The 12,467-nt window shown below is 40.3% G+C and overlaps 1 protein-coding gene across 2 annotated transcripts in view; it reads left to right on the top strand.

Annotated features, from left to right (window-relative positions):
- MPV17L (MPV17 mitochondrial inner membrane protein like) overlaps positions 1 to 12,467 on the top strand; it is a 42,231-nt gene that overhangs the window by 8,820 nt on the left and 20,944 nt on the right. Inside the window, exon 2 of one of the 2 annotated variants that reach the window (XM_004706265.2) lies at positions 10,380 to 10,450. The exons of the other annotated variant lie outside the window; for it this stretch is intronic. Within the exon in view, the coding sequence (XP_004706322.1) occupies positions 10,380 to 10,450 (71 nt within the window). The remainder of the gene's footprint in view (positions 1 to 10,379; positions 10,451 to 12,467) is intronic. 2 annotated transcript variants of the gene reach the window in all.

Below are 12,467 nucleotides of genomic sequence, written 5' to 3' on the forward strand. Positions count from 1 at the left end.
TCTAGTCTACCTGGACTAACATAATATCTATTGTTTTGACTACTGTGGCTATGTAGAAGGTTTTTAGTTCTTTTAGGTTTTTCAGGTCTCCTACTTGGTTCTTTTAAAGAAGTTCTTTGCTTATCCTGGGTCTTTTGTTTACCCATATGAAATCAGTAATTAGTTTTTTCATTTCTTTAAAGAATGTATTTGGGATTTGGATTGGGATTACATTGTATCTATAGATTGTTTTTTTAGGTACTATTAAAATTTTTATAATATTAAGCCTGCCTATCCATGAACACTGGATATCCTTCCATTTACATCAGTATTGTTTGGTTTCTTATAGTGATATTCTGTAGTTTTCTCTGTATAGGTCCTTTGTTTAGTTAGTTTTATTCCTAAGTATTTTATCTTTTGTGTGCTTATTGTAAATGGTATTGTTTTCTTAAAGTCTATTTGGCAGGTCTGTTTGCTGGCATATAGGAATCCTATTGATTTCTGGTTAATAATTTTGTGTTTTACAACCTCTCCAAATTCTTCAATTGTTTCCAGTAGATTTTTTTGGTGGAGACTTCTGGGTTTTCTATATATAGGATCACCTCATTTGCAAATAGTGAGCTTTCACTTCCTTTTTGCTTATTTGTATTCCTTAGATTTATTTTTGTTGTCTGATGCTCTAGCTAAAACTTCCAGCATGATTTTAATTAAGAGTGGTGTTAGGGCACATCCTGTTTTGGTCCCTGTTTTCCATGGAAATGTTTTTGGCGTTTCCCTGTTAAGTGTGATATTGGCTGTTGGTTTTTCATATATGGCTTTTATCATGTTGAAGAATTTTCCTTCTATTCCTATTTTGTTGAGTATTTTGATCAAAATTGGGTGTTGGATATTATCAGATACCTTTTATGCATCTATTGATATGATCATATGGTTTTTATTCTTTGCCTTGATTTTGTGGCAGATTACATTGATTATCTTTCAATATTGAACCATCCCAGGAATGAATCCTGCTTTGTTATGGTGAATTATTTTGTTGATATGATGTCGGATTTTGTTGGCCAGAATTTTTTCAGAATTTTAACATCTGTTCATAAGGGATATTGGTCTGTAATTAATAGGTTCACCGCAAAGAAAAACTGAGGCCAGTCCGCAGAGAAGGAAATGGAGAAGCTTATTCTGTGGGTGAGATTCCTGGGCTCCAGCAAGGAGTCAGTAAAGGCATGCTGCCCCGAGGGAGGGAGGAGCAGAGAGGGAGAGAGTCAGGTGCCCAGAACTCCTGGGTGAGCTGGTCAGAAGGGTAAACAATAAAGGGAGGGGGTAGAAGCTGCAGGAGGGCAAACAGGGAGGAAGGCGGTAGGAGTTGCAGCTGCAGGGGCTTTAAGCCTTTTCCATCCAATTCCAAGGTAAGACTGCAGGTACGACTGGACTGTGGTGGTGTCTTGATCGGTCTGCCTGATGCTGAGGAGATGGCTCATTGTTGTGGGACCCTTTGAAGCTAGCAGTCTTGGTCCGATAAGGGCAGGCAGGCTTTTCCTAATGTCCCCCAACCAGTACCTGACCCAACAGTATTTTCTATCCTTGTGGGTCTGTGCTTGGTTTGGGTATCAGTGTTATGCTGGCTTCATAGAATGAGTTTGGGAGTTTGTTGTGTTTTTCTGTGTTCTGGAATAGTTTGTGTAGTATTGGTGTTAGATCTCTGAATACTTGGGAGAATTCCCCTGTGAAACCACCTGGTCTGGGCTTTTCTTGGTGTTAGGTTCTTAACCACCAGTTCTATTTCTTCTTTTGTTATGGGTCTGTTGATCAGGGGCTTGAGTCACCGGGGAACAGCTGGTAAAATCTAGGTTTGTGAGCCAAGAGCAACTTCTGGGCCCTAAGGCTTTTTTTTTTTTTTTCCCCCGTCTTTGTCTCTAGCCCAAACTCCCGCCTGCTTGTGCTTTATAAACCCTCTGTTGCTATTTTCACTTGCATTGCTATGCTAATAACTTGTTAATAGACCAGGTTCAAAGGAGTTACTAAAAACCAACTGCCTCTTAAGGTCCACGTGTTTTGTGTTGTTTGTGTATCTAAAGATGGGGGGTAGTGTAGAGCTGTACCTCAGGGAAGGGGGTTAGTTTTTCCAAGTGGGGCTGGAGCTCTCCCAGTTTGTGTGGAGAATTAGACTATTCACATTTATGCCTGCTCCTGGCTGCCCTATGGAGATATCCCCATGCAGCTCAGGTCGGCTGTGCTGTTCCTGTTATTGGTGAGTTAGGGCTGCGAGGGTATCAGACCGGAGCCCCCTTGGCTTGGGCCAAGAGCCAAGCGTATATCTGACCCAGGCTGGTTATGCAGAGTGAAGTCTCTGCTGCTCAGCTGGTCGGCCACCTGAGCTAGCTCCTGGAGCAGGAGAGATGGATTAGAGAGCTGGGACGCTGCATTCTTCCGGCTAGTGCTGAGGGCCGATGACAAAGGGGAGTCTGTCGGCAGACGTTGCTGCTGTTTATTTTAATACATTTGTTTCTACTTATCTTCATGCTGAGAATCTTAGATCTGGAAGTGTAGGATATCCCTCTCCATGGTCCCTCTGCTCTGGTCTCTGTGTGCTACTCATTCATCATCTTCCTCTGAACCCCTAGAGCATATTTCCAAGACTTTTCCATGTCCTAGTATGCATCAGAACTTTGTTTGCTATATGGCTAAATAGTATCCCATTGTACGGTTCTCCTACTTTGTGTTCATCCCATTCATCTCTTGATGGGCATTTAAGTTGCTTCTGTAAGGGTTTTTGGGGCGCGAAACGGAATTAAAGATCCAATTGGTAAAGTTTTAGAAGCAGGCTTTATTGAGAAGCTTGCGGGCGGGTTCAGCAACTCAGGTATTGAGCTAGTGAAACCGCGCGAGGGGAATTTCTGGCTGCGTTTTTATATCCCCTGGTGGCAGGCACAGCTGCACACAGGGGCTTCAAAGGGAAGCGCTCATTAATCTTATCTATAGGTCCAGGACGGGTGGAATAAACACATCTTCAAGGAATGCAGGAGAGTGGTCGTTAATCTTATCTATAGGTACAGGGCGGGTGGAGTAAACATATCTTCAAAGAACATTCTTTCTTGGGGGTGTCTGGTTCTCAGAACTGGTGATTTTCAGCGAGGGGAGGGGAGGCCGATGTGAGGGAGGCCCATGAGAGGTGAGTTCTGAGAACCAAGAAGGTACCGGATTCAAAATGGAGTCCCTTGTGCCAAGACCAGGCAGCTTCCATCTTTTGGTTATCCTGAGTAATGCTGCAGTAAACATTGATGTACTATAAAACAAGCTCTTGCAATATTTTCATGTGACATGAAAAAAATCAGGCCCAAGGAGTTAATTTAGGGGTACAAAGACAAGAGTCCATGCTGTGAGCTGTGCTTTTAACTGTGATGCTTGAATAGTGGTAGTGTTGCCAGTATGTCTGAAACCAGAAAGATGCTGAAATATTAGGACCCAGGAGGCCTATGTTTTCAGGCCTCTGGTTGTTAAAGCAGATTTTTGCTTCTATTGCTTTTCAGATTTCTAGCCCAGTTTCCCTCTTTTTATGTTAAAATGAAGAGGGAAGGCCTGAGGAGTGGATTGGATGTTTCTTCAAGGCACTACCAGTTGTTGTTTAGTTGATTCTAACTCATGATGACCCAATTAGTATCATAGCAGAACTGTGCTCCACAGAGTTTACAATGACGGATATTTTGGGAGGTAGATCACCAGTCCTTGCTTCTGAGGTACCTCTGCATGGGATTAAACCATCTGCCTTTCAGTTAACATCTGAATGCCTAACTATTTACACCACTCAGGGACTCTACATCAAAGCACTGCCATAAGGTCACTTTCAACTCATAGTGTTCCTATAGGGCGGAGAAGAACTTCTCCCTATGATTTTCAAGTCTTTGTGTGTCTGCATGGAAGCAGACCGCCTCATCTTTGTTCTGTGGAAGGGTTGGTGGGTTCAGACTGCTGACAATTTAACCACTGTTCCATCAGAGCTCTTCTTCAAGACACACATTGGGTTTCATAAATCGGATTATCTTTTGTTTTGAGCCACCTTTGCAGCCAGTGTAGTAATTGTGATGAAGAGGTTGGACTCTGTCTGCTTTTGATCTCCTTGAGCTCTTGTTTTCCTCTGTAACTCTACCTACAATAGAAGCTTGTTATGAGGGTCAAATGAAATAAGGCACTTAAAGTGCTTAGCACATAGTTAATTCTGGGTAAGTGGAATACTATTGCATTACCATTACTTGACTTTTTTTTTTTTTTTTTAGAATCTGATCCCCAGTCCTCATCAGTTGACTGAAAACTAAACAAAACAAACAAGATTCTTTTCTCCCCTTCCTCCTAATCCCTTTGAGGATTAAGGTTACCTGACCCAAGCCATGGTATTATAATTTGCCTCCTGTATGCAAAAACTAGACAATAAGAAAGACTAAAGAAAAATAGATGCATTGAATTATAGTGTTGGTGAAGAATATTGAATATGTATGGGTAGCAATAAGACTGAACAAATCTGCCGTGAATGAAACATAGCCAATCCCTGGAGCAGGTAGATTATGCTTGGAAAAAGAGGAAGACCCTCAAAGAGAGGGAGTGACCCAGGGGTTGCAACAATAGGTTCAACTGTAACAACAATTGTGAGGATGTCACAGATCCTGTCCGTGTTTTCTTCTCTGTACATACGGGGTCACTATGATTTGGGAATTGATGGCACTGAACGACAATTAGTTACTACTTATTTCAGTTTGTCGTACTTTGGTGGCTTGTGTTTTTCTGTAATGTTGGAAGCTATGTCACTGGTATTTCCAATCCCAGCAGGGTCACCTACGATGAACAGGTTTCAGCAGCGCTTCCAGACTGAGAACAGACGACACAGAGGGAATAGGTTGTCTGTTCTGGGGAACTAGTCACGGAAATACTGGACCGAACTGAAACATTATCGGACACTGAGAACCTTGTGCAACCGAGCATTGCCAGAGACACTGCCACAAGATAGCCTCACAGGGCAGAAGACACTCGAAACATGACCGAGGAAGGACTGCCTTCTCAAAGTAATGACATAAAGCCTTCGGAAGTAAAGCCTTCGTGACCCTCATTGCTGATGGGGCATGAGAAGAAACAGCTGTAAGCATCAATTAATCAGAATTTGGAAATACGAAGTATGAATGTAGGGAAATTGGAAACTATCAAAATGAAACGGAACACATAAAAATTGGAGACATTAATAAGATGAAATAAGCTGTACTGGCCACTTTAAATCAGAAAATCCTATAATTACTATGCTGCGAATGAATCAAAGGAATGGTGTTGCATTTCTAGTCAAAAAGGACATTTCAAGATCGATCTTGAAGTACAATGCTGTCTGCGATACGATTATATCTATCTGCATTCAGTGAAATCCAACTAATATAACTATTATTCAGATGTATGCACGAAACATCAAAGGTAGTGATGAAGACATTGAAGACCTCTACCCGTGTCTTTCTCTGATTGCGTACCTTTAATACGCACATGACAACCTTGCTTGCTGAAAGCGAGGACTTGAAGAACTCGCTGGTGAAAATCAAGGATCGCAGCCTTCACTATGGAGTACAGCTCAGTATAAAGAAGACACCTCCCCCCAAAAAGACCCAAATCCTCACAACTGCACCACAGGTGTGATACCATGATAAATGGGGAAAGGGCTGGAGTTGTCAAGGATTTGGTGTGGCTTGGATCCACAAGCAATGCTCATGGAAGTAGCAGTCAGAAATCAAAAGACGTGTTGCACTGGGTAAATCTGCTGCACAAGACCTCTTCAGGGTATTGAAAAAGCAAGGATGTTACTTTGAGGACGTGAACTTCCTCAGAATACACAGAAATCAAATGGACTACATCTGTGGGAAGTGACTATGGAGCAGCTCAATATAAGCTGCTAAAATGAGGCCAGGGTCTGACTGAAGAACACACCATCAAATGCTCATATGTAAATTCACATTGTAGATGAAGAAAATGAAAAGTCCACAAATATGACCTTGAGTATGGCCACCTGAGTTTCGAGAATGTTTCAATTACAGAGTTGACACATTGAACACTAAAACAGAATACCTGAAAAACTGTGAGATGTCATCAAGAACATAATTCACGAAGAAAGCAAAACGCCATTAAAAACAGGAAAGAAAGAAAAAACAGATTCTGAAACTTGCTCCTAATCATAGTGAAGCTAAGGCACATGGAACAAACAATGAAGTTAAAGAACGGAATGGAAAATATCAAAGGGCAGCTGGAGATGATGAAGTCAAATATTACAATGAAATGTGCAAAGACCTGGAGTTAGAAAAACAACAAGGAAGAACACATTCAGCATCTCTTTAACTGAAAGAACTCAAGGAAATATTCAAGCCTTGAGTTGCATATTGGAAGATTATATGGACAAAGTATTAAACAATGCAGGAAGCATAAAAAGAAGATGGAAAGAATAAACAGAGTCAGTGTACCAAAAAGAACCAGTTGACATTTGAACATCTCATGAAGTAGCATGGTATTTACATAATCTCGTGTCAACTTGAGAATATTAAGAGTGAAGGGGTAGAGGTTAGCCTGGCAATCAGGTCACAGCCTGATGGCTCCTGTGGCCTTCTCATGAGGATTCTGGGAACTTCCTCTCTTTCGACCTGGAAGTGGGCCACACTTTCTCTCTGCTTCACCTTCTTGTTGACAAGCCACATGGGACCACGCTGATGGCAGCCAGAGCCATGGAGCTGGAGGAGCCAGTTGAGGTGCCAGCACTGAGATGCTTCCACCACCACTGAATCCACAAGACTTTCCACCCACCAGCCTGTGATCTTCCTGCATTCAGCATCATTGCATGTGCTGTGTGAGCCTAAAGAAGAATTTCTGGACTAGTATTGGACATCTTGGTTAATAATGGACTTATGGACTGGGCTGGGATGTTTTCTTAATATACAATTGCTCTTTGATATAAAGCTCTCTCTTACACACATTTGTGTGTGTCTGGATTTGTATCGCTAGTGAACTTGGACTAACACAGGTAACAGATGAACAAAAACCAATGGCACTAAACAAAGAAGTCCAAGCTGCACTGAAAACATTAGCCACAAACTAGGCTCCAAGGATTGACAGAATGCCAATCAAAATGTTTCAATCAGCTGATAAAAAACTGGAAGCACTCATTCATCTATGGCAGGAAATTTGGAAGACAGCTACTTGTTCCACTAACTGGAAGAGATCCATATTTGTACCTATTTAAAGAAATATGACCCAATAGAATGCTCAAATTATAGAACATTATCACATATCACATGCAAGTAAAATCTTGCTGAAGATCATCCAACAATGAATGGTTACAGCAGGTACATTGACATGGAACTGCCAGAGATTCAGACTGGATTCAGAAGAGAACTTGAAACAAGGGATATCATTACCGATTATTAGCTGGACCTTGCCTGAAACAGAGATGACCAGAAATATGTTTACTTGGGTTTTAGCAAATATGTTAAGGTATCCAACCATGTGAATCATAACAAACTATGGATAGCCCTGAGAAGAATGGCAATTCCAGAACACTTCATTATGCTCATGTAGAACCTGTGCATGGACCAAGAAGGCAGTTGTGCAAACAGAACAAGGACATACTGGATGTTTTAAAATCAGGAAAGGTTTGCATCAGGGTTGTATCTTCTCACCATATTTATTCAGTCTGTATGCTAAACCTATCATCAGAGAAGCTGAATTATATGAAGAAGAATGCAGGATTGGGATTGGAAGAAGACTTATTAACTATCTAAGAAGACTTATTAGCTACCTAAAATATACAGATGACACAATCTTGCTTGCTGAAAATGAGGAGGACTTAGACATTTTCTGATGAAATAAAATATTGCCACCTTTAGTATGGATTGCAAGTCAGTGTAAAGAAAACAATTGGACCAGTAGGTAACATCATGATCAATGGGAAAAAAGATTGAAGTTGTCAAAGAGTTAGTCTTACTTGGATCTATAATCAATGCTCATGGAAGCAACAGCCAAGATTGCAAACAACACATTGCATTGGGTAAATCTGCTGCACTATACCTCTTTAAAGTGTTGAAAAGCATGGATGTTACTCTGAGGACTAAGGTGCTCCAGACCCAAACTGAAAACCAGACTCACTGCCATCAAGTCGATGCCATTCACAGGTCCCATAGGACAACGAGGAACGCCCTGGTGAGTTTCTGAGACTGTGCATCTTTATGGGAGTGGAAAGCCTTGGCTTTCTCCTGTGCCTGACCCAAGCCAGGGTATTTCAATAGCCTCATATGCATGTAAAAGTTAGACACTGTGTAAGGAAGACTCATGAAGAATCAATGCAGTTGATTTGTGCTGGTGAAGAACATTGAAAGTTCCTGGACTGCCAAAAGAACAAACAACTCTGTCTTGGAAGAAGTATGGCCAGAATGGTCCTTAGAGGCCAAAATGGTGAATCTTCATCTCATGTACTTGGGACATGTCAGAAAAGACATATCTCCAGTCCCTGGAGAAGGACATCATACTTAGTAGAGAGGCAGTGGCAAAAGGGGAAGATCTTCAACAAAATGGATTGACGTAATGGCTCTATTGATGGGCTCAAACATAAGAACAATTGTGAGGATGGCACAGGGCTGGACAGTGTTTTGTTCTGTTGTACACAGGATTGCTATGAGTTGGAACCAACTCCACTTAACAATAACAGGAACAACCTAGTGGGGGTGGGACAGAATTTTTAAAGCACTCTCATTTCTTACAGCCTTTCTAAAACAGGAAGGTTTTGTTCTTGCTCTCTGAGTTTCTTTTTAGAAATACTGAAGACGAACGTTTTCAGACTGTTTTTAGAAAGGGTGAATTGTTGCTTTAGTTGTGAATTCTGATTAGACTAGTTATCCTCTGGTAAACAGGTCAATGGTGACTCACGGTGACCCTGTTGGACAGAGTACCACTGTCTCACGAACTTTCTAAGGCTGTAATCTTTATGTAAGCAGTAAAAAGGCTTTCTCTTCCTGTGGGGTAATTCTGCTCTGTCCTATAGGGTTGTTATGAGCCAACAACTTGATGGCAGTAAGATTTTTGAGTTTTATCTTCTCATCTTTACTTTAGAGTAATTGTTGACCTCCTGGTGTCATATAGATGATTTTTTCTGGAGCACCTTATTCATGGGACATAATCCTTTATTTTATGTGACAATCTGCTTTCATTAACATGTGACATCAGCATGGTTTTGTTTCAATGTTTTCAGGGTGATAATCTCATAATCCCTTATTGTTTTTTAAAATCATTTTTCTATTATTTTTGTTTCCTGTTATTCTCACTCAATTTTTATGGTTCCTTTAAAGTTTAACTATTTTTAGAATGTTTATTATTTCCTGTTCTCACTGCAGGGTCAGAAAGGTGACACTGAGTTTATTTGTTTTTCAATCATTTTATTGGGGGCTCCTACAACTTTTATCACAATCCATACTTACATCCATTGTGTCAAGCACATTTGTACATTTTTTGCCATCATCATTCTCAAAACCTTTGGTTTCTATTTGAGTCCTTGGTATCAGCTCGTTTTTCCCCTCTCTCCACCCCTCCTCCCTCATGAACCCTTGATAATTTATAAATTATTATGATTTTATCATGTCTTACACTGTCCGAGATCTCCCTTCACCCACTTTTCTGTTGTCCGTCCCCCAGGGAGGGGTTATACGGAGATCCTTCCTTGTAATTGGTTCCCTCTTTCTACCCCACTCCCCTCCACCCTTCCGATATCGCCACTCTCACCACTGGTCCTGAGGGGTTCATCTGTCCTGGATTCCCTGTATTTCCAGTTCCTATCTGTACCAGTGTACATTCTCAGGTCTAGTCAGATTTGTAAGGTAGAATTGGGATCATGATAGTGTGGGGGAGGAAGCATTTAAGAACTAGAGGAAAGTTGTATGTTTCATTATTGTTAACTGCACCCTGACTGGCTCGTCTCCTTCCTTTTGTAAGGGGATGTCTAGTTGCCTACAGATGGGCTTTGGGTTTCCACTCCACACTCCCCCTCATTTCACAATGATAGGATTTTTTGTTCTTTGATGCCTGATACCTGATCCCATAGACACCTCGTGATCACACAGGTTACTGTGCTCCTTCCATGTGGGCTTTGTTGCTTCTGAGCGATATGGATGCTTGTTTATCTTCAAGCCTTTAAGACCCCAGATGCTACTATCTCTTTTGATAGCTGGGTACCATCAGCTTTCTTCACCACATTTGCTTATGTACCCACTTTGTCTTCAGTGCCAAACACTGCATTTTTGTGGTGGTAACTTCATGTATTGGAATAAAAAAATACATGAGTGAGCTAGTATACACAAATCTTCCTGATGAATCTTTGAAAACTTTTTTTGTTTTGTTTTTAAAAATAGGTATGAGTATTCTCCAAGGGAAGGATGATATATTTTTAGACCTGAAACAGAAATTCTGGAATACGTATAAGGTAAGACAGAGTTTTAAGGATATAATCAAAATCCTTTTGAAAAAATTTACCATTAAGTGCATTTTAATAAAAATAGTCTTACATCAGGGCTCCAGTGTGGTGGGCCCTGGGGTCATACTTTGGTAGAGCCATCTGAAATTTGTTTTGCTAGATGAGTAAGAAAAAGCTTTAAGAGCATCTATTATTTATAAATGGCAGGAAGGGAATAATATTGCTGAATTTTTGTGGTTTTTCAATGTTTTCTGACTTTATTGTATATAATTGAATTTGATTTTGTGAATTTCATTTTACTAGTGAATTTTGGGGCCAAAGGGGTTATAATAGCAAAGTGGTAATAATAGAATACGAGTGGTTAAATAGAATTGCTCCCACTTCAAGAGCCAGTATTTCTTGGTGTGCATTCTGCTAAGTCCTTATTAAAGGAACCTTTTTAACATCACAAACATTTTACAGAGGGTAGTATTTCTGAAGCGTATTTCTAAGCTTTGAAACAAGTCACTCATTTTACTATCTGCTCAATACAAATATGTACAATCTTGTCCAATAAATATTTATTCAATGATGATTTATAGGCAGATGGCAGATGATATATGAGGTGACCTAGTAATATCAGAGATGCCTTTCATCTCTGGCCTAGAGGAGTTTTATTTTTGGTTCACAATAAGGTAAAATTTTTTGATTTCTAGAATATACAGTCTGGCCAGAGGTTTCATATGTACTTAATTTCTTATTACAAACAGTGCCAAAAAAAGTCTCACTATTATACTTATTGTTCCTAGCTTCATCTCGCAAATGAGACCGAGGGCCAGAACTGGCATCACCCATTTGATGACTGGAGACAAGGGATAGGAGTTTGAAGTCACTGCCTTCCCTTTATCTCCTATACTTAGGGACAATTCCTCTGGAAAATTCTTTTTTCTCCCTAGGTGCAGAAATTATGGGCCCATGGTGTTATCCAGATAAAATTCTGCCTTATATTAGAAAGAGGACCAAGTTTTTCCATTGCACCAAATCCTATGCAAATATATTTGTGTACATCTAACATTAAGGAGTGGTAAACAAGCAGAATTATGAAAGAAAGGGGCATTAAGCAAAAACATTCAGGTGTTTCCAGTTCTCCTCTCTCAGTGCTAACATGTGGATGATTTGCCTTTTGGGGCAAAAAACCACAGGGACCTTTGCATACTTTCTTATATAGTACTTGCAATGCGTTAGTGATCATTTACACCTGTGAGAACAAGTGGGGTACCAGCAAGCGGAACCTTAACCGTGCTTGTTAACTTTTCCTTAAGATCTCTCATGGAAAATTGTTGCCAGGCATTGTACTAGATATTAGTGGGAGATACAAAAAACAAAACAAATCATAAAACACAAATACTGTCCTGTAGGTCTTTATTCTAACAGGGTAGCTAGCAGTTAAATAGACATACATTAACTATAATGCTTTGATCAGTACTATAAATTTGCTCTGGGTCTTCCAGTACAGGAACATTTAGCACCACTGACATTTGAGTTGAGGGAGCAAGGAATGTTTCCTAGGGCAGCTGAACCTTAAAGAACATGTTGGGGCTAGGCAGACATTTGGAGGAAGGACATTCCAGGAGCCGAAGGAGCATAACAGAGAATGCATAAAGCACTCTAATATGTCTGGTGGAGAGAAACCACAAACAGTTTTTTATTCCTAGAGTTTAAAATATGAATTTATCTTTCTTTCAAGTATAAAATAGAGGTGGTGTGTTAGTCTTGGGTAGACTAGAAAAACAAATTCATACATACTCATATGTGTATAAGAAAGAGCTTTACAAAAAGAGTAATTGTACATTAACAAAATATCTCAGCCCAGTCCAGATCAAGTCCATAAGTCCGATATTAGCCCATATGTCTGAAACCAATCTATAAAGTCCTTTTCAGACTCACGAAACACATGTAATGACACCAAATGCAGGAAGATCACAGGCCAGTAGGTAGGAACTCTTGTGGATTGAGTGGCATTGTAAGCATCTCAATGCTGGCAGGG

Source organism: Echinops telfairi, unplaced genomic scaffold, assembly GCF_000313985.2.
Source record: "Echinops telfairi isolate 266 unplaced genomic scaffold, ASM31398v2 ScPeMD7_5;HRSCAF=22, whole genome shotgun sequence".
Taxonomy (NCBI): domain Eukaryota; kingdom Metazoa; phylum Chordata; class Mammalia; order Afrosoricida; family Tenrecidae; genus Echinops; species Echinops telfairi.